The 20,352-nt window shown below is 37.9% G+C and overlaps 1 protein-coding gene across 3 annotated transcripts in view; it reads left to right on the top strand.

Moving 5' to 3' along the window:
* The window catches only part of SUGT1 (SGT1 homolog, MIS12 kinetochore complex assembly cochaperone), a 41,147-nt gene extending 22,293 nt beyond the window's left edge, over window positions 1-18,854 (top strand). The window contains exons 12-14 of one of the 3 annotated variants that reach the window (XM_068984491.1): window positions 5,195-5,285; window positions 9,328-9,509; window positions 18,062-18,854. In XM_068984491.1, the coding sequence (XP_068840592.1) occupies window positions 5,195-5,285; window positions 9,328-9,509; window positions 18,062-18,163 (375 nt within the window). In that variant the 3' untranslated portion in view covers window positions 18,164-18,854. The remainder of the gene's footprint in view (window positions 1-5,194; window positions 5,286-9,327; window positions 9,510-18,061) is intronic. The other 2 variants (XM_068984493.1, XM_068984492.1) reach the window with 2 other exon arrangements.
* Window positions 18,855-20,352: the final 1,498 nt, after the last annotated feature.

The raw sequence follows: 20,352 nt of genomic DNA, 5'->3' as shown, positions 1-20,352 counted from the left end.
TCTAAGAGTTTTGATACAGAAGTTAAATGTGCAAAGAGCTGAGTGAGAGAACATTGGGAAAGCTGCATTCTAAAGATCAAGGAACACTAATGACTGGATCTTTGAAACAGATGGTTCTCAAAAGTTTGCCAAAAAAAAAAAAAAAGTTGACCAGTTAGCTGCACAGCTCTCTAGTCTCTGGTAAAGATTCCTTCACCATCAATCTGTAGTAAGTAAAGACTCACCTTTTTTTAAGAAGATGGTCTCTGAATGCCGTGACCCTTTAGAAGTAATGGCTTTTCTTTAAATCTAAATTTCCTTTCATTGGAAAAAATTAAATTTTCTGCTGTGCAAAGGAGAGCTTAGAAATGGGTGGTAGTATGCATAATATTGAACACTGACAACCCAGCACACAGGGATTCTTAACTAGTAGTCTGAATACTGCTTGGGACCTTGTGGCACATTGAAAGCCTTCTCTGTGCCTATGAGAGCTGCATTCACGCAAATCATCAAAGTTTTAAGTTATCTTTAAATTACTTTTGACTTAAATGAAAATAGAATGGCTGATTAATAGTCCCAGTAAAAATATCTGAAGTTGGACTGGTGGTATTTTGCAAAGTATCTGTCAGAATCACTTTTAAGAGCATATATAAGCATTAAAAGTGAAGTAGATATAAAAGGAATTCATAGAAAATTAGTCTCTCCCCTTTTGCCTTTTAAGAAAGCCGCTTTAAATGCTTTATTCTGTGCATTTCTTTTAATGAATGGAGTAAGCATACTTTCAAGTTCAAGTCAGCTTGTCTCAGTTGAAATAGGTTGTTACTTAGAGCTCTGACTTTGGCTTTATAAAGGCCTCTTTGTTCATAATGCACAATTACTCAGGTTGTAGTGGCTTTCAGAGATGCCAGTGCTAGTGTGTGCTGCTATTCAGGTGAAGCGAGGGACTTTTTATAGGCAGTTCTTAGTACAGGAAAACGTGGTGTGAGCACGGGGTGCCCCATGGCTGAAGTTAGTTAAGGATACTGGTGATGTACACACTGCTTGTGAAGTCTCCATTTCTAGATAAGTTGAAAATTAAAGGAGCAAGATGCAGTTAGATGCAGTTTAAATTTTAGTATATTAATAGTCCTTTTCAGTAATTGATTTTGTGTCGTTGCTGACTATTGGATTTCTGTCCCTTTTTGATAAAGATCTCAACAGTGACAACTGAAAATGACAAGAGTCCTCATACTGTGTATGAGAAAATATTGGTAGTATTTTGCTTTATGAAAGTTAAGTCATAGTTCACTTTACAGAATTCTGGAGATCCTTGTAAATGTTTGTTTTTATTCATGTAGAATTTAAATACATATGTTACATTTAAAAGACTGATTGTTTTGCTTCTTTTCCAGTGAGATTTGTTTCATGTTTTTTCCTGTGAAAACATTTTTTGTTACATTTCTGGGCACCTTAAGAAAATACTCGGTCCACACCCCTTTTATACCCATCACTTCAAATCTGACTGAAAATACTGGCAGATTACTGTTAATGTTTTGTTAAAGTATTTTAAAATGAAGATTTTTAAGGATTTTCTCCCTAAACTCTTTTGGTAGAAAGATTACCAGCAATTGCTACTTTAAATGACTCATCTTCACCGAAAAGATCAAAGAACCAAAGTGGACATAATAGGCTTGTCTTTTGGGTTTTTTTTCCTACTTAAAAAGTTGTAATTATTTTCTTAGAAGAAACATTAGAATATAAAATTCTAACCAGATTCTTAAAACTGTTTGCATAATGGTTATTACTGTGTTTACCAGCACTATAAACGCTGATTTTTGCTAGGCTCAAATTGGGGCTGAGCATTATTTGAATAAGGAGAATGTAAGGTGATAAGTGCTCTGTGAGTGTATGTTAGGTAGATTCTAGGGGACCAGCCTTGATTAGAGAGTAAAGGATTCTTTTAGGAAGCTTTTAACATTTCGTTGTAATAAGCGGCCTTAGTTTAGCACTCAGAAGCTCTTCATAGTCTGTCTTACACCTTTTTCCATTTGTATTTTTCTCTGCTTTAACAAAAATCCTGGACCTGAGGCAAACTGGTCTTCTCTTCACTGGCTGATAACCCTGTCCTTTCTCACCTCGGGGCTCCAGTTTTTGACAGTTCCCTTTGCTTCTGGAGACCCTTGCCATCGCTGTAAATGCTCCTGCCTCTCACAGCCCTCAAGGTGCCTGGAAACCTTCCTGTTCACAGCCAGTGTGATCTCTCCTGAGTGTTTAGAACATTTAGTTGCCTTTCTTCAAGTGCTTCACACACTACTGAGTGGTCAGGGATGACCACATATTATTTTTTAATATGTAAAAAATCCCTCACATTCCTGAAGACTATACCTTGCTCACGGTAGATGTTTGATGATTATTGAACCAATGATTGTAAAAATGTTATCATTACTTGTGTTATCAAAGCAGGTCCATTTACCCAATGCACAATAAGCCGAACACTAAGACACTGATATTTGCAAAAGAGAGTTTATTCATGAAGCAGCTGAATGACGAGACAGGAGAACAACAAAAAATCTGATATCTGCCTCTCTAGAGATGACAGACTTGGGCTATTTATGGGATAAAGAAGCAAGATGGTCTGAGGGGTGGGGGAAAGGAAGGATGATAAAGTGAAGTCATTGGTATCCTGCACGGGCATATCTGAATTACACGTTTCTTCGTGAGATGCATGTGCAGAAAATGGCATTAGCATGTTCTGAGGGTGACATATTTTGGCCCTCTGAGGTCAAACACTCATGGAGCCCCAGTTGAATGGTCAGTGGTCTTGACCAGTTTTAACTGGGCATGACTAGCTCTATGTTCCAGGAAAAGTTACCATTAACTGTTGTGTGTTAGTCGCTCAGTTGTGTCTGACTCTTCGCAACCCCATGGACCATAGCCCCCCACCAGGCTCCTCTGTCCGTGGGATTCTCCAGGCAGGAATACTGGAGTGGGTTGCCATTTCCTGCTCTGGGGGGATCTTCCCAGGCCAGGGGTTGAACCCCGGTCTCCTGCATTGCAGGTGGATGCTTTACCGTCTGCAAAAGTAATAGCGGTTTTGAATTGCTGAACTTTGCCATTTGATATTAGAACACCTTCTTATATAAACGTGGATATGTTATACATCATTTTAATGCACGTTTCTCCCTTTTTTTTTTTTTTTTGCTAATGACTTACTACTTGCTGTTTATATTTATTTTAGACTAGGGAAATGATGTTAGATAGAAAGAAAAATTTGAGCAATTATCTTATTTGAGTTCAAAATGGGTCATAAAGCTGCAGAGACAACTCAAATCAACAACTCATTTGGTCCAGAAACTGCTAATGGATGTATATTGAAGCTGATCCTCTTACAGCTATGTGAGACATTGCCAAAGAACTCAGTGTCGACCATTCTGTGGTCGTTTGGCATTTGAAGCAAGTTGGAAAGGTGAAAAAACTGGATAAGTGGGTGCCTCGTAAGCTGACTGCAAATCAAAAAACCATTGTTTGGAAGTGTCATCTTCCCTTATCCTTTGCAACAACAGTGAACCATTTCTCAGTGGATTGTGACGAATGGAAAGTAGATTTTGTACAGTTGGCAATGACCAGCTCAGTGGTTGGACCAAGAAGAAGCTCCAAAGCACTTCCCAAAGCTAAACTTGCGCCAGAAAAGGTTAGGGTCACTTTTGGTGGTATGCTGCCTGTCCCATCGACTATAACTTTCTGAAACCATTACGTCTGAGACGCATGCTCAGCAGATGGATGAGATGCACCAAAAACTGCCGTGCCTGCAGCTGGCTTTGCTCAACAGAAAGGGCCCAGTTCGTCCTCATGGCAGTGCCCAACTGCACATCGACAACCAGCACTTCAGAAATTAAACGAATTGGGCTGTGAAGTTTTGTATCATCTGCCATATTCACCTGACCACTTACCAATGGACTACCACTTCTTCAAGGATCTCGACAGCTTTTTGAAGGAAAAATGCTTCCATAACCAGCAGGAGGCAGAATATGCTTTCAAGAGTTCATTCGATCCTGAAGCACTGATTTTTATGATACAGGAATAAACAAACTTATTTCTTGTTGGCAAAAATGTGTTGATTGTAATGGTTCCTATTTTGATTGATAAAGATGTGTTTGAATCTAGTTATAATGATTTTAAAATTCATGGTCAAAAAAAAAAAAAAAAAAATTCATGGTCCAAAACTGCAGTTGGTTTTTCACCAGTGGGTCACTAATATAATGACCCATACATCAGAGGTGTTTTATATAGTGGGTGCTTAAAGGTATCTTCATGCTACATGAAACTTGGAGGGTATGCAATTTGCAAGAACAATTAAAGTGACTTTAGTCAATAAAGGCAAGTTGCAGGATGTTATTATTAAGCAAGTTATAATTTTAGGGGTCTAACTCATGACTTCCCTTAGTTTTACTTGTTTTGATATTTTTATACAATGAAATAAGTTTTTCTACTCTGAAACAGGTTAATGTACACACATACATAGTAGCTCCTTTAGAACAGTGGTGAGCACTGTTAACATTTGGGGCTGGGTAATTCTTTGTTGTGTATGTTGTAGGATATTTATATTTAGTAGCACCGCTTGCCTTTCCTCAGGAGCTTCCCAGGTCCCTCACTGGTTAAAAAAAAAAAAAAAAAAAAGGCCACCTCTGAATGCTGGAGATGCAGGAGACACCGGTTCAACCCCTGGGTGGGGAAGATCCCCTGGAGGAGGAACTGGCAACCCACTGCAGTATTCTTGCTAGGAAAATCCCACAGATGGAGGAGCCTGGTGGGCTACAGTCCGTGGGGTTGCAGAGTCGGACAGGACTGAGCAACTGAGCAGATAGACACACAGCCTCTCCTCACCTGTGCCTCAGTTGTGATGACCCAACAGTGTCTCCAGACATGGCCAAATATCCCCTCGGGGACAAAATCACCCCAGTTGAGAACACTGCTTTAAAAGAAGAAAAGCATGTGGGTTTCTAGATTCTTAATTGTAGTTTAGAGTGTGTATGTATATTGTTTTTGAAGGTGGCTTTTAAGTAGAAACAAAGTAATTGTTTCAGAGTTCTCCGAATTTAGCTTTGTAATTTAGCTTTGGAAGCAAGGACACTATTGATTCTTATGAAACATTGATAACTGAAGGAAATTGCTTTTTTTTTAAACTGTTCTGTGTATTCTACATTGAATAATTGATTTTTTTTGGTGTCTCCTCCAGATTGAAATTAAAATGAAAAAGCCAGAGGCTGTGAGATGGGAAAAGCTAGAGGGGCAAGGAGATGTGCCTAACCCCAAACCGTTCATAGCAGGTTTGTTTTCTGGCCTTGATGCGCTTTGGATTCATGTTGTGTTGTATAGTTGAAATTAAATAGTGATGAGTATTCTTTCTACTTCATTATTTATGTTCTCAAGATAAAATACATGGAGTATAATAAGGTTGCTCTGTAATGAATACAAAATATTTCTTAATGATGGTTCTAACTTCTTAAACTCCATAAGAATACAAATGAATGGCATCAGAGCCCAGAGGGAAGTGGAGTTTATTGTTTACCGTGGCAGTTTGTGACATTGGCTGGGGGTTGTTTTTGTGTGTTGGCCTTTCCTGTTTTTTATGTGTAATAGTTTTACTCTGCTGATATAGTTCCCGCTCTTCCTTTCTCCCCTCTTATTTATGCCTTTCTGTCTCTTCTAATATAGTCAACTCTAATTTCCTGGAATGTCAGGGCTTCCCAGAGAAAAGTGTCTAGCACATTTCACTATTTTTCTAAGAGGTGGAGGCAGACAGCTAATGAAGGCCGAAGGCAAGCCTATGAGTAGAGTAGAAACAAGGGTTGATTGCTTAATCCTTTAAGGAAAAGACTACTTTATGTTGGGGTCAATTCTAAGCATAGGCAGTAGACAGGTGTTTTTCTAATGCAGTGATTAATCTGTGGGACACACTTAGACCTAAAGTCTAAGAGTGTTTTATAGCAATGACCTAATTAATGAATGGAGAGAGATTACCTTTTGATTAGAGATAATGCTCTGATTTGATGACTAAAATGAGGTAACTTTGTTTCAGCTACTTTTTGATTTTTCACTGCTTTCTTCTGTAGTATAAAATACAGTTTCATTGTGGCACCTTGTAGAAAATGCCAAGTTCGCCAGTAGAGCATTCATCTTCAGATTTTATTTTGAGATAATGTTAGGTTCTAATAGAAGTTGCAGAAATTTAGAGTTCCCATGTACCCTTCACCCAGTTCCCTGCATGACATTGTCATAGCTAACCTACAGCATAATTAGCAGAGCCAGGAAATTTACCCTCCCAGATAATTTTTAGGAATCGAAATGATTCAGGTTGGTATATGAGCTGTTTATTAAGCTTCTGTGCCCTGCTGTATGTGAAAGATTTGGTAAAGATGTTATGTGCTTCTCATGGGGTTGATTCCCAGAGATTTTTGGATTGAGGTTTATATATAGCTTACAGCATTTTTTTAAGACATATTTTAAATGTAGTATCTCACCTAGTTTTAGCAGCAGCCCTGTATATAAGTGACCTCGTATTGTTCCTGTGACCTTATGGGCTCAGAAAGGTTAAACAGCTTGCCTGAGATTACCCCGCAGTTTTCATTGTCCAGGACTAAATCCAGGTCTTCAGAGTCTGGGTCTGGTTCTTGTACTCCATGTGTGATACTGCTTGTTGCTGCGTTTTCTAACAGTGGGAAGTCTCTGCTGACATGAGTAGCTTTGCAGTTAGTTGATGTTAGAGTGAATAAGCAAGAAGTTAGGTTACCTGTCTCTGAGTAGTTCATTTGCCACCTACAGGTATTAATGCTTTTCTGAGATTAAAGTTTTTTTTGGTGTTACAGTTACAAACTCTTTTTAAACTCAATGCCTTGGATATTCAAGATGGTATTCCTCCTGACCGGTTATATTTTTTGTAAGGGGTTAATGTGCTTATCAGATTGTTTGACAAGCTGGAGACTGCAGATAAGGGCAAGTTGTTAACCTATCTGTGCCAGCTTTCTTATCTGTAAAATGGAGATGAGAACTGTGGTCCCATCTGGCAAATCAGCATTAGGATTAATTAAACCCGTGTGTCCTAAGTTCTTAATTTACCATTGGCATGCGTTTTTTGTTTTCTTGGCTCCTAGTGAAAATGTACAAAAGAAAGAGATTACTGGTGGAGGACAGGTGGATAGAATTTGGAAAACAGTTTGCTTGCCCTGTATAAAACTGGTGTGTTGCTGTTTGTCTTGTTAGGGGTTGGGTGGTGAGATGGGCAGGGAGAGAGAGGTGAAGAGAAAGGATGGAAAACAGAGTGAACGATTCGTTTCTCATCTCTTTTGAGAAGGGGGACATATAGTGGCAACAGTGGGAGAGGGACGTGTAGACTAGCATCATGTGTCCTAATTCACAGGGAAATTTTAAATTCATAGGGGAGTTTTTGTTTTTTTAAGGCTATCTAGCTGTACCATCCAGTGTAGTAGCTGCAAACCACCTGTACCTATTGACCACTTGGAATATGACTAGTCTGGATTGTGATGTGCTCTAAATGTAAAATACATACCAGATTTTAAACTTAGTGTGAAAAGGATATATAAAATATGTTAATATTTATATTGATTTCATGTTGAACTGATACTATTTTGGATGTGTTAGGCTAAATAAGACATTTTTAGAATGTATTTCACCTGATTGTTTTTTTAAACTACTAGAAATTTTAGAATTATATTTGTGACTCACATTTGTGGCTTATGTTATATTTCCATTGAATAATGAACATATCTGCTCTTATAGTTCTTAGGTAATCTGGTTAGTTTCTTTTAAACTATTTGTGTGTCAAGACCTTGATTCCCTTGGTCTTTGGGGCAGTTTTGGCAGTGCCCTGAATCTTCCTGGGTTGGTTGCCTCTCTGGCTGCAAGCAGCCTCTGTTTAATCCCAATGTGCCCTCCAAGTAATATTATTTCCTGTGTGCACGTGATGTGGGCATTGACCTCTGGATCATCATGTACTGTTTTTCAGCATTCAAGAATTCTTTATTGTTTTCTTCTGTTGAAGTAATCTGATATTTTTAATGTGGTGAGAGGATGGAGTCTTAACTCACTGTCAGATGGCATGGCAATGTCAAATGGCATGTCATTGTTTTCAGTTTAATTTTACTCTGAAAGATATAAGTACCTCAGGAGAAGCTACGTTATACACACACACACACACACACATATCAATATCATTTCATGTATTTTTGGCTTTGCTGGGTCTTTGTTGGCGCATGGCTTTTCTCTAGTTGTGGCGAGTGGGGGCTGCTCCCCAGTTGTGATACGCAGGCTTTGCCTCTTGGGGAGCGCTGGCTCTAGGGTGGGCAGGCTTCAGTAGCCGAGGAGCATGGGTTCAGTGGTTGCAGCTCCCGGGCTCTAGATCGCTGGCTCAGTAATTGTGGCACACAGATTTAGTTGCCCCGTGGCATGTGGTATCTTCCCGGACCAGGGATAGAAGCGGTGTCTCCTGCATTGACAGGTGTATTCTTTACCACTGAGCCACCGAGGAAGCCCTAGAAGCTGTATTTTCTAACATTTGTTCAAGCTTTTTTTAGAGAAAATTTATTAATGAAGCATCTATTTTAAAAAGTCAGTATTTTTAGAATTGTTGGTACAATCTTTGCACCTTTTCTCTACACGTAAGAGTTCCTGTATGTGGGCTTCCCTAGTGGTCCAGTGAGTGATTAAGAATCTGCTTGCCAATGCAGAGGGCACAAGTTTGATCCCTTATCTGGGAAGATTCCACATGTTGTGGGGTAGCTAAGCCTGTGAGCTACAACTACAGAGCCAACGCTAGAGCCCGTGGGTCGCAACTCCTGAGCTTGTTTGCCACAACTACTGAAGCCCGCATGCGCAGAGCCCGAGCTCAGGAACAAAAGAAGACACTGCAGTGAGAAGCCTGCTCACGGCAAGAGTGGCCCCCAGTCACTGCAGTTAGAGAAAGCCTGCAGCAGTGAAGACCCAGCACAGTCAGAAATAAGTAAAAATAGTGGGTCTTAGAAGGGAAGTTCCTGTATGCTCCTCACAGTTTCTCCTATTAGTAACATGTAGGCTTTCTTTGTTAATCTAGTTTTGCATAATGTACCAAAAGTTTACACTGTGAGTTATTTTGCTCAAAAGAAATTTCCAGATTTTACATTATGCTTACCGATTCAGTCTTTAGAAGTTTTAAATGTTAATTATTGATTTATATATCAGGAAGACACTCATTACAAACATGAAATTTAATGATTTAAACTATTTGCTGAGATGTAAACACCATGGTCACAGAGTTACATGCACTTGACATAATCGACACGTGTTGATTAATCACTTCTTTTTTTTACTCCATAGATGTAAAAAACCTATATCCATCATCATCTCATTATACAAGAAATTGGGATAAATTGGTCGGTGAGATCAAAGAAGAAGAAAAGAATGAAAAGTTGGAGGGAGATGCAGCTTTAAACAAATTATTTCAGCAGATCTATTCAGATGGCTCTGATGAAGTGAAACGTGCCATGAACAAATCATTTGTAAGAACATAAACTTTAAGAAAATCTGTTATAGTTGTAAATTTAAGAAATTAAAAATATAAGTAAAGAGATCAGATTGTATGTACTGTAGTTGGGAGACCATTTTAAATGGGCTTTGTCTGACCACTTCTTGCTTGAAACTTTATGAGAAAGTTGGAAACTTGTGGAAGAGGTGAGAAACAAATGGTGTATAAATTTTTTCATCAGGGAGTTAGAACTTGAAAGACTTGAGATCCCAGGGTTAGCGTGGGCGATAGGAGTTACTCTAGTCAGATTTATCACAGTAGCCGAGTGGGCGTCCAGTGTTCTCCATCGAGTGGCATATGTAGTCTCAGTGTCAAGGATGAGGAATATAGAAGGGAGACTTCCAGAACAGTGTTGGGCAAGTGGTCGGTGCACGTTGATTATCACTGGTTTGTTAATAATTTCTCTGTTAGTTAAGAAAATTCAGGCTCTTTGCCAGGACATGAATACCACCTGAATTAGGCCTCAGTTCTGTAGAACCATGTAGATTTTGCTTGAAGCTGTAATTATTGGACTTTCGCCTGTAGCTCCGAAAATGTCACTGTCTTTTAAGGTATTTATTTTTACAGTAGAAAGTTAAAGTTAATATTTAATAATTAAAATTAATTAACAGTTAATAAATGTGTTTGAGGTAATAAGTGTGTTTGAGACTTAGATATTCCTTATCAGGTTACCATGTGGTAACTGATCATGACTGTGGTTTTCACTATTGCTTTAGAATTTTTTTTATATTAAACTTTTTACATTGAGATAATTGTAGATTCCCATAGTTGGAGAAAGTACAAGAGATGCCTTCTAGCTTTTACAGATTTCCCCAGTGGAAGCATCTTACAGAATTAATATTACAGCCATGATGTTGACAGTTAAGATAGAGAACATTTCCGTTGCCACAGGATTCCCTCATCGTTGTCATCTTATACCCATGTTCACACCCTTTTTTCCTACCCGTTCTTAGCCCATGGCAGCCACTAATCTGGCGAGTTTGTCTGATATGGAGTCTGCGAATATTTTCTCCCAGTCTGTAGTTTGTCTTTTTCTTTTCTTAACAGTCTTTAGCAGAACTGAGGTATAATTTTGATGAAGTCCAATGTATCAATTTTTGTTCGATGGATCATGGGTTTAGTGTCGAGTTCTAAGAACTCTTTGCTTAGTTCTAGATCTCAAAGATTTTCTTCTGTGTTCCTTTTTTAAAAAAAAAAATATTTACGTGTTTGGCTGTGTGGGTTCTTAGTTGCTGATCTTCGTTGCATCCTGCGATATCTCGTTGCCGCACACGGACTCTCTGACTGGGGTGTGCAGGCTTCAGTAGTTGCAGTACACAGACTTAGTTGCTCTGTGGCATGTGGGGTCTTAGTTCCTTGACCAGGGATCGAACCCACATCTCCTGCACTGCAAGGCAGACTTTCAACCCCTGAACCACCAGGGAAGTCCCTGCGTTCTTTCTTTTAATACAGGTTTTTCTTACTTACTGCATCTTAGTCCATGATCCATTTTGAGTTGATTTTTATATGAAGTATGAGATGCAGATTAAGCTTCTTTTTTTTTTGACCTGTGTATGTTCAGTTGCCCCGGCACCATTTGTTGACATGGCTGTCTTTCCCTCCTTGAATTGCCTTTCATCTTTCTCAAAAATCAGTTGAGCATATTAGCGTTGAGTCTGTTTCTGGGGTCCCTGTTCCACTGTTCTGAGTGTCTGTTGCTCTGTTAATACCACAGTCTAAGTTACTGTTGCTATTTTAAGTCTTGAAATTGGACCGATTTATTTCCCCTACTCTATTTTTCATTTTCAAAATTGTTTTGGATATTTCAGTTCCTTTGCCTTTCTATAAATTTTAGAATAGTTTGTCTGATGCGGAAAAAGTCCTGTTAGGAATTACATTGAGCTGCATGCCAGTTTGGAGAAACTGACATCTTTACTGTGCCAAATTGTCCAGCTTCATTTATTTAGATCCCTGATTTCTTTCATCACTGTTGTGCACTTTTCAGCATGTAAATCCAGTGTGTGTTTTACTAGATACACTAAAGTATTTGGTTCTTTCTTTGAGTGATTGTCAATGGAATTATATATTTAATTTTCTTATCTATGTGTTTGTTGCTAGTATCTAGAAATACAGGACTTTGTTTTTTGTTTTTTTTTAATGTTTATCTTGTCTTCTGTGACCCTACTGAATTCACTGGTTCTGGGAGATTTTTTTGGTAGATCCCTTGTGATTTTCTGTGTAGACAGTCTTCAAATAGGGACAGTTTAATTTCTTCATTTCTGATATGTGTGCTGTTTATCTGCTTTTATTGCTGTACTGACTGACTAGACCTCCCATTATTATGTTGAATAAGAGTAGACATCCATGCCTTGTTCCCCATCTTAAGGGAAAAACTATTCAATGATTCACTGTTAAGTATAATGTTAGCTGTAGGTTTTTGTAGATGCTTATCAAGTTAAGAAAGTTTTGCTCTGTTTCTGTTTTCCTGAGTTTTTTTTATCATGAATGGCTGTTGACTTGTGAAATGTTTTTTCTGCTTTGAATCAGTATGATTAGGTAGGTTTTTTGTTCCTTTAACTTGTTTAAGTAGTGATTTTATATGATTAATATGATTATTTTCTCCATGGATCCAACTTTGCACCCCTGGGATAAACCCCACTTAGTAGTGTATAATTCTTTTTGTGGTATATTATTCAGTTCTGTTTTCAAATGTTTTAAGCATTTTTGTATCTGTATTTATGAGGGACATTGGTCTGTAGTGTTCCTTTTTTTGGTGCCATTCTTTTCTGGTTTTGGTATCAGAGTAATGCGTCATAGAATGAATAGGAAAGTGCTCAGTCCTCTTTTTTGAGGGGAATGGATTTGTAGAATGAGTGATAATTTGTCTTTAAAGATTCTTTAATGAAGCCATCTGGGCCTTGATACTTCTTTTTTGGGGAGGTTTTAAATTATGAATTTCATTATCCTGATAGCTTATAGGGCTGTTTGGGTTATCTATTTTACATACAGTGACTTGTGGTAGTTTGTTTTTGAGGGATTGGTCTGTTTGTTTAAGCTGTTAGTTGGTATGATTTCCTTCTTAGCCGTTTGATGTCTGCAGGTTCTGTAGTGATAACCCATTTCATTCCTGTGATAGTAATTTGTCTTTTCTTTGTCTGGCTAGGGTTTGTCAGTTTTACTGACTTCACCCTCTTTTTTTTTGGTTCCCCCAAAGAATCAGCTTTTTTGTTGATCTTAAATTTTTCCTGTTTTTTATTCTAAATTTCATTTATTTCTACTTTTAATTATTTTCTTCCTTATGCTTGATTTGGGTTTATTTTGCTATTCCTTTTTTTAATAGGTTCTTTAGATGTGTGCTTAGATTATTGATTCAACCCTTTAATTTCTTTTTTCTATTATATGTGTTTATGCTCTATGTTTCCCTCTCAGGAATTTTAGCTGTCTCCTACAAATTTTTATTTTATATTTTCATTTTTATTCAGTTCAATATATATTTTTATTTCACTTGAAACTTCTTTTAAGTATATATTCCGCTTGAAAAGAATGTATATTCTGTTCTTGTTGAATGGAGTATTCTGTAGATGTCAGTTAAATCCTGTTGATTGATATTCTTACTGAATTTTTAAAAAATATTCTGAGTTGATTTTCTATCTTACTGTTCTATTCATTGTTGACAGAGGGTCTTCAGCTATAATCATGGATTTATTGATTTCATATTTAGGTTTTGTGAATTTTTGCTTCACATATTTTAGAGCTCTGTTTAGTTCATATGTGTTTAGGATTGTTACATTTTCATGGTGGATTGCTTTTTTATCATTATACAATGTCATTCTCTAGCTCTGGTAATTTTTTTTGCTAATATTAGTATAGCTGATTATATCTTTTGTTTAATTTTTGCATGATATATCTTGTTCCATCCTTTTATTTTCAGTCTGCCTAAGTCATACTTTTTTAATTTTAGTTTTTAAAAATTTTATTGGAGTATAGTTGATTTACAATGTTGTATTAATTTCAGGTTTACAGTAAAGTGATTCAGTTATATATATACACACACACATATATTCATTGTTTTTCAGATTCCTCAGTCATATGTAAAGTATCTTTTGGACAGCATGTATTCGTGTCATGTTTTTAATTTACTCTGCTGCTACTGCTGCTAAGTTGCTTCAGTCGTGTCTGACTCTGCGACCCCATGGACAGCAGCCCACCAGGCTCCTCTGTCCACGGAATTCTCTAGGCAAGAGTACTGGAGTGGGTGGCCATTTCATTCTCCTAATTTACTCTACCAGTCTCTTTTAATCGATGCATTTGGACCACTTACATTTAATTATTGATACATTAGGACTTATGTCTGCCAAAGAAGTTTTCTCTTTGCTCTGTATTTCTGTTTTTGTTTTTCCTGTTCTCCTGTGATTACATGAACATTTTTTAGAATTTCATCTTGAGTTATGTAGTATTTTTTAGTGTGTTTTCTTTGTGTAGCATTTTTAGTGGTAGCTCTAGATTTTATATTAGCTATATTATACTTCTCTTAGTCTCCTGGTACCGTTTTTTGAAACTGAGTGACATTTAGAAATGTTACCTCTCTTTATGTACCTTTACCTTTTCTCGTTTATAATTTCTTAAATATTTCTTCTGCATACATTTAGAAATCACATCATAAAGTGTAGTAATTTGGAAAACTTACAAGAGGAAAAGCAAGTTCTCTTGTCTTTCCCTGTCTTGTGGCCTTTCTTTCTTCCTTACTGTGTTTCGGGGTTCTGGTTTCTATTGTTTCTTTTCTGTCTAGAGAGGTTCCTTAAGGCATTCTTTCAGAGTAGATCTGTCCATGACAGACTCTGTATTGGCAAGGATTTCTTTGGGTTTATACTGATTGGAATTTGCTCAGTTTCTTGCAGCCATGGATTTATGTTTTTTGCCACTTGTAGGATATGTTCATTCATTGTATCATTGAGGACCTTTTCAGACCTGCCTTCTTTGTTTTCTTCTCCCCGGAACCTGATGACACAGATGCTGGATGGTGTGTTACAGCACTGTGCATTCCTGAGGCGCTTCATTTTACCTCTCTTCTCTCTGTCACTCAGGTTTATATAGGTTCGTTTTCCAGTTCACTGATTGTTTGTTTTCTCTATTCTGCTCTTGAGCCTGTTCACCAATCTTTTTATTCCAAGTGTATTTTTCAATTCTAAAACTTTTATTTGGTGGTTCTTTATATCTTTGTTTACTGAGGTTTCTGTTTTTTTTTCATTTGTTTCAAGCTAGTTCATGATTCTTGTTGAAGCATTTTTACCCTGACTGCTTTAAAAGTATGTCTGATCATTTTAACTTCTCTGTCATCTCCGTGTTAGCATCTATTGATTGTCTTCTCTTTTTAAACATAGAATCTGAAATCTTTCTGATTCTTGGTGTTTTTCATAAGTGCCAAGTGGTACCTAGTTGAAACCTGGACATTTTCATGTTATGAAACTGTAGATCTTATTTAAACCTTCCTTGTGAAGGAGCTTTCTCTGACGACCACTCTGGCGAAGGAAGGGAAGTTAACCACTTCACTATCGCCAGGTGGAGGTAGAAATCCATGTATCCCGCTCTGCCTCTGTAGACCCCCCAGGGCCACTCCTTGTTACTGCTGGGAATAGGCAGCTGTTCAGCTGCCCAGGTGGTTTCCACTGAGCCCGGTCAACAGAGGAGGCCAGATCATGGTACCATAGCATGGGTCAAAGTCTAGGCTTTTCACGGCGCTGGCCTGGGTGGAGATGGACCACAGTCTTCACTGTGGTTTTGACTGGAGTGATTACTGTCTAAAAGGTTTCGGTTTTCCTATTGGTCTTCATCCTTTGGCTAGAGAAAGCAGCCTTTTGTTGGGTTTTTTGGTCATACCGTTTGGTATTTCCAGCTTCTTCAGTTCCAACTCTTGAAAAAATGAGGCAAAAGAAAACCCAAAGAACTCACCACCATGTTGTTCCTTGGGTCCCAGGGTCTCTAGCTGACGTGTCCTCTTATATTTGTTATTTAAATGACATTCAAGGTTTTTAGTTGTACTTAGTAGAAAGAATAGGAAAAAGTATATTAATGCCTCCAAAAGGAGAAAGCAGTACCCGCCCTGCCACACACACATACTCGGCGGTTTGTGGGATCTTAGTTTCCTAGCAAAGGATCAAACCTATGCCCCCTGGAATCCTAACCTCTGGGCCCCCAGGTAATTCCCAGAAATCAGATTAAATATTGACTTTTTAAGAGCCTGCTAGACAAAATAGTGTGTAAAATTTCAAAGATATGGAATCTGTGTCCGTTTTCATATAGAAACTTTGCTAATTGTAATTGAACTATACACATGCATAAATAGGCCCTCTGTCTGGCAACATTGATCTGGAACATAGCAAGGACTTGGCTTCTGTCCTTGTGGGAATACCGGCATACCTTGGAGATCTGTGGATTTAATTCTAGACTGCCATTTTAAAGCAAATCTTGCAATAAAGTGAGTCATACCATTTGGTTTTCTAGTTTGTATGAAAGTTACATTTACACTATGCTGTAGTCTGTTGAGTGTGTAATAACATGTCTAAAAAACAGTGTATATACCTTAATATAAAAATACATTATTGCTAAAATATGCTAACTTTTATCATCTGAGTCTTCAGCAAGTCGTAGTTTTTTGCAGGAGTAACATCAAAGATCACTGGTCACAGATTCTCATAACAAATATAATAACAATGAAAAAGTTTGAAATAGAAGAGAATTATCAGAATGTGACAGAAACATGGAGTGAGCACACACTGTTGGAAAAGTGACTTAGCAGCTCACTTGATGCAGGGTTGCCACAAACCTTCAAGTTGTAATAAATGCAGTATCTACAAAGTGCAATAAAGGGAAGCACAATAAAATAAGGTCTGCCTGTACAGAGAAGCAAACTGTCTCATCTGTAATCTCTCAGTCCACTTGGGCAAGAAGACCAAGTGTACAGAATAAATCAGGGAAGTGCTCAGATGCACTGCAGTCCATAGCAGAAAGGGGAAGATAAATGTCATCAGCAGACATGATCAGGCTATAAATTAAATCTGTTTTCAGTTCTCTTAGAAGTAATTTATTATATAGATTTGTCCCATTTTATTCAGTATTTTATTTGAAGCCTACTATGTGCCAGGCTACAGCATTTAAGTACTGATAACCATGTATGGTGTGTATGGTAAAGTATTGATCTAGCATTTGAGTATTGGTAATATATGGTAAAAAGTAGGTATGCTAAAGTATTGATCTAGCATATAAGTATTGGTAAAATATGCTCCTTGCCTTTTAGAAACTCTCAGCTTTAGTTTGAAGCCAGGGGTGGGAAGCAGGTGTAAGAAAGCAGATCCTTACAATTTTAACAATGCAGTGTCATCCAATGTATATTATATATTGCTCACCCAGTAGACAAATCTTACGAGAGGAGGTAGCTAGAGTCCTAAATAGGGTCAAAGGAGGCCACAGAGAGACGGTGCCATGTCAAGCTTGGAGGTTGACATGTCACGCATCTCTCTCCATGGGAGAAGAGCATTCATGCGGAGGAAGCCAGGGGAAGGAGCTTGGCAGAGAGTGTGGGGCACTGGCATTGTTTAGAGGCTCCACTGTAGTGGTGGCATGTACAACTATACATTCACCAATAACACAGGTTGGTTATTTTTAAATGTTTAGATTTTTAGCAGCTTACTTGCTTTGATCCAAGTCAGTGTTTTGTTTTTTTTTTTAAATTGCAGTAAGATTACAAATGGTAGTGGTGTTTAGTCACTAAGTCATGTCCAACTCTTCTGTGACCCCATACACTGTAGCCCGCCAGGCTCCTCTGTCCATAGGATTTCCCGGGCAAGAATGCTAAAATTAATTGCCATTTCCTTCTCCAGGGGATCTTCCTGGCCCAGGGATTGAACCTGTGTCTCCTGCATTGGCAGGCGGGTTCTTTACCACTGAGCCCCCTGAGAAGCCCCAAGATAACAGTATCTAGAGCTTTATTTTTTTAATGTATCTATGAATATGCTAAGATTGTTGGTAGCTGTTATAGTCAGTGCATAGTAAATAGATGGCAGATTCTTTCCTGAGACACTATATCTGTATGTGTATGTACCTTGATTCAGAAATAATTCCAGTGTACACTTGCATGTATTTGACATAGAACATTAAGAGACTCCTAGAGTTCTGTCCAACCAGAAAGAGTTTAGTTTGGAAAATCTTTATTAAGCTCTGCAAAAGAGATTATATCATCATTTTCCTTGGGAGCCAGTTTCATCTGAAGGTAGTTTTTCCATATATACCTCTATGCTGATCAGCAAGGAGACATGGTGTTTTATATGGCAGTGTCTGTGGACATGGTCCTCCTACATAACTAGAGTTTCCTTTTCAGATTTTTACAAAGTATAGTAACTTACCTGGAAAGCCTAACATTAACATATTGTGTTGTGTGTGTTGAGCCAAACATAGCTTGTGTTTGGTGCTCTGTGCTTGGAACATTTTTTGAAAAGTAATTGTTTGGATTATATGGTCCAAGAATTAATCTATTTTTATTTCTTATTGCAGATGGAGTCTGGTGGTACAGTTTTGAGTACCAACTGGTCTGATGTAGGTAAAAGGAAAGTTGAAATCAATCCTCCTGATGATATGGAATGGAAAAAGTACTAAATAAATTAATTTGTTATCACTGTATTGCATATATTCACCTAACGCCCATTGTGTATTAATATTGCATTCTTGAATTTTGAACATTGAGTACATCTTTTCAGAGATTATACCTCTTTACCTCTCTGTGCTTTAGAAATTATTTTCTAGTGTTCTGAAAGTCTAATGAAGATTGCATTTTATCACTTTTGTCCTTAAGGATTTCAGATATGCTGAAATGGAATGAAGTATCATTTGCTACTAGACAGATTATTTCTACCTAGTAGTGGGAGTGGAGAAATCATTAATGGTTATATCTTGGGTTATTGCCTTATTTTTGATGCAGTATTCTATTAATAATTTATTAGACCTGGCAACTTTGGGTGAGCATAGATTTCTCAATTTCAGTGTTAGATTGTTTGCTTTTAAAAACTGCTTTTGAATGGAGTTGTAAATACAATTTTTCTATGAAAAAGTTTGGTTTATTTACCTTTTTCTTAAGTTTTTAATGAAAACTTTGAGAAATTATTTATCACAAGGAATTCCCATTTGATTATTTTTATGAGAAATATTTGTAATTGCACTGAGAATTTTGGTCCTTACCTTTCAAATTCCTGTGTAAAACATTGACACCTGAGTTTTCTATTCTGTAAATTAACTATACTGAAGTCTAATCTGTAAATCTGGGTCACACAGTCATTTAAAAGAGCCCAGCTCCACTCCTTGCTGCTTTTGCCACAGCAGGATTCCTGAAATTACAGCACTGGTGGCTTGATTTGGTTTTTGTGTTTTTTTCCTTTATTAGAAAATCTCTCTTCTCACAGCCCCATGATTACTTTTGGTGGTTTAGGGCAGCTGTTGAGAGGGTAAATTAATATGTATATATTTAGTATGTATTCTGTTTCTAGAATAAATAGATACCATGGGAATACAAAAACCAAAAGACATGATCATTAACTTCAAGGACTTTATAATCTAGCGGAGAGAGAAAATTAACATTCATGAAGGAATGGTTGAATGGTGAACTTATTATAAATAGAGGTGTGAGATCAAAAAAGTGTTCCATGATTAAAATTCTTGGCAGTCTAAGCTGTTGCAAAGCAGAGGCCACGGATGACCTGTAGGCCTGATCGGCTTTCCCGCTGTGGTTTCGGAGCCATAGTGCCCTGGAGGTAGGTGTCTGTTAGGTCTTACTGACATTTTGTGGCAAAGCAGCACCATATACCCTCACAGCAGAGGATGGCGTAAATGGGAGGCAGATTGGCCATCATGTCCAAAGAGAGTGGGTTCTCAGCCTTTCGATTTGAGTCATTTGACGTGATGTGTAGGAGAGTTGTTGAGGAAGGTGAGTTGGGGTGATACCTGACCACACCTCGGCCTGCCGTCACTGCTTATTTATGCGTGCCACAGTTTTCACTTGTCCTTCTGCCCCTTCGAGTTATGGACTACTTTTTTTGTTGTTCTTGAACACTGAAAGAAAAGGCAAAATGAAGTTCTTGCATGTATGAATTTCTAAGATTTTCTGCTTGGGAAACAAGCCAGTGATGTTTTCTCAGTACCATTAGTCCTCAGGGGCTCTCGTTGCAGAGTTAGGAATTCAGAGGCCTGCAGCACAACCCCGAGCGGAGACTCCTGGCTCCAGCAAGTCCCTGCCACCCGTTAGCTCTAAAATCCTTAACAGGCTGACAGCCTTCCTGTGTCTTAGGTCCTTAATCTGTGAATAGTCTATAGGGTCTTAAAGTTTAATTAGAAGTCCATGATTCTAAATACGGAAGCGTTTTTGCCTCTTAAAAGCAGCTTCTTTTTTAGGAATGACACTGTTACAACAGAAGTCAGGTTTTTGTAAAGGTTCTAGTACTATTAATAGTTTTGCTTGCATTTTAAAGGATGTATTATCTAAAGTTTGATTTTCTGTTGCCTAACGATGTGGGATTCAGGATATTGCTGAGCCACTTGGTGTTCCTAATATATGTGACTCTGTTACACAATGCCTAGTCTAAACACGGTAGGTTTATGGGTGAAGAAAGGAATTTTAAGAAGTGGTTGGATGGCTCGCCTTAAAGTAACATGCTAAAGTGCTGCTTCTCTTTTACCATTCTGTGCAGTGAAAGTTTATGACTCCAGAAAGTTAAACTTCATTTTGAGCCTCTTAACTTAGAGTCTACTCTCTCAGCTTGGGTATTAATTGGTCCCACTTTGTTTCTAGGTTCCCA

This window comes from Capricornis sumatraensis, chromosome 12 (assembly GCF_032405125.1).
Source record: "Capricornis sumatraensis isolate serow.1 chromosome 12, serow.2, whole genome shotgun sequence".
In the NCBI taxonomy this organism is placed as follows: Eukaryota; Metazoa; Chordata; class Mammalia; order Artiodactyla; family Bovidae; genus Capricornis; species Capricornis sumatraensis.
This window is presented reverse-complemented; position numbering and strand designations above follow the sequence as displayed.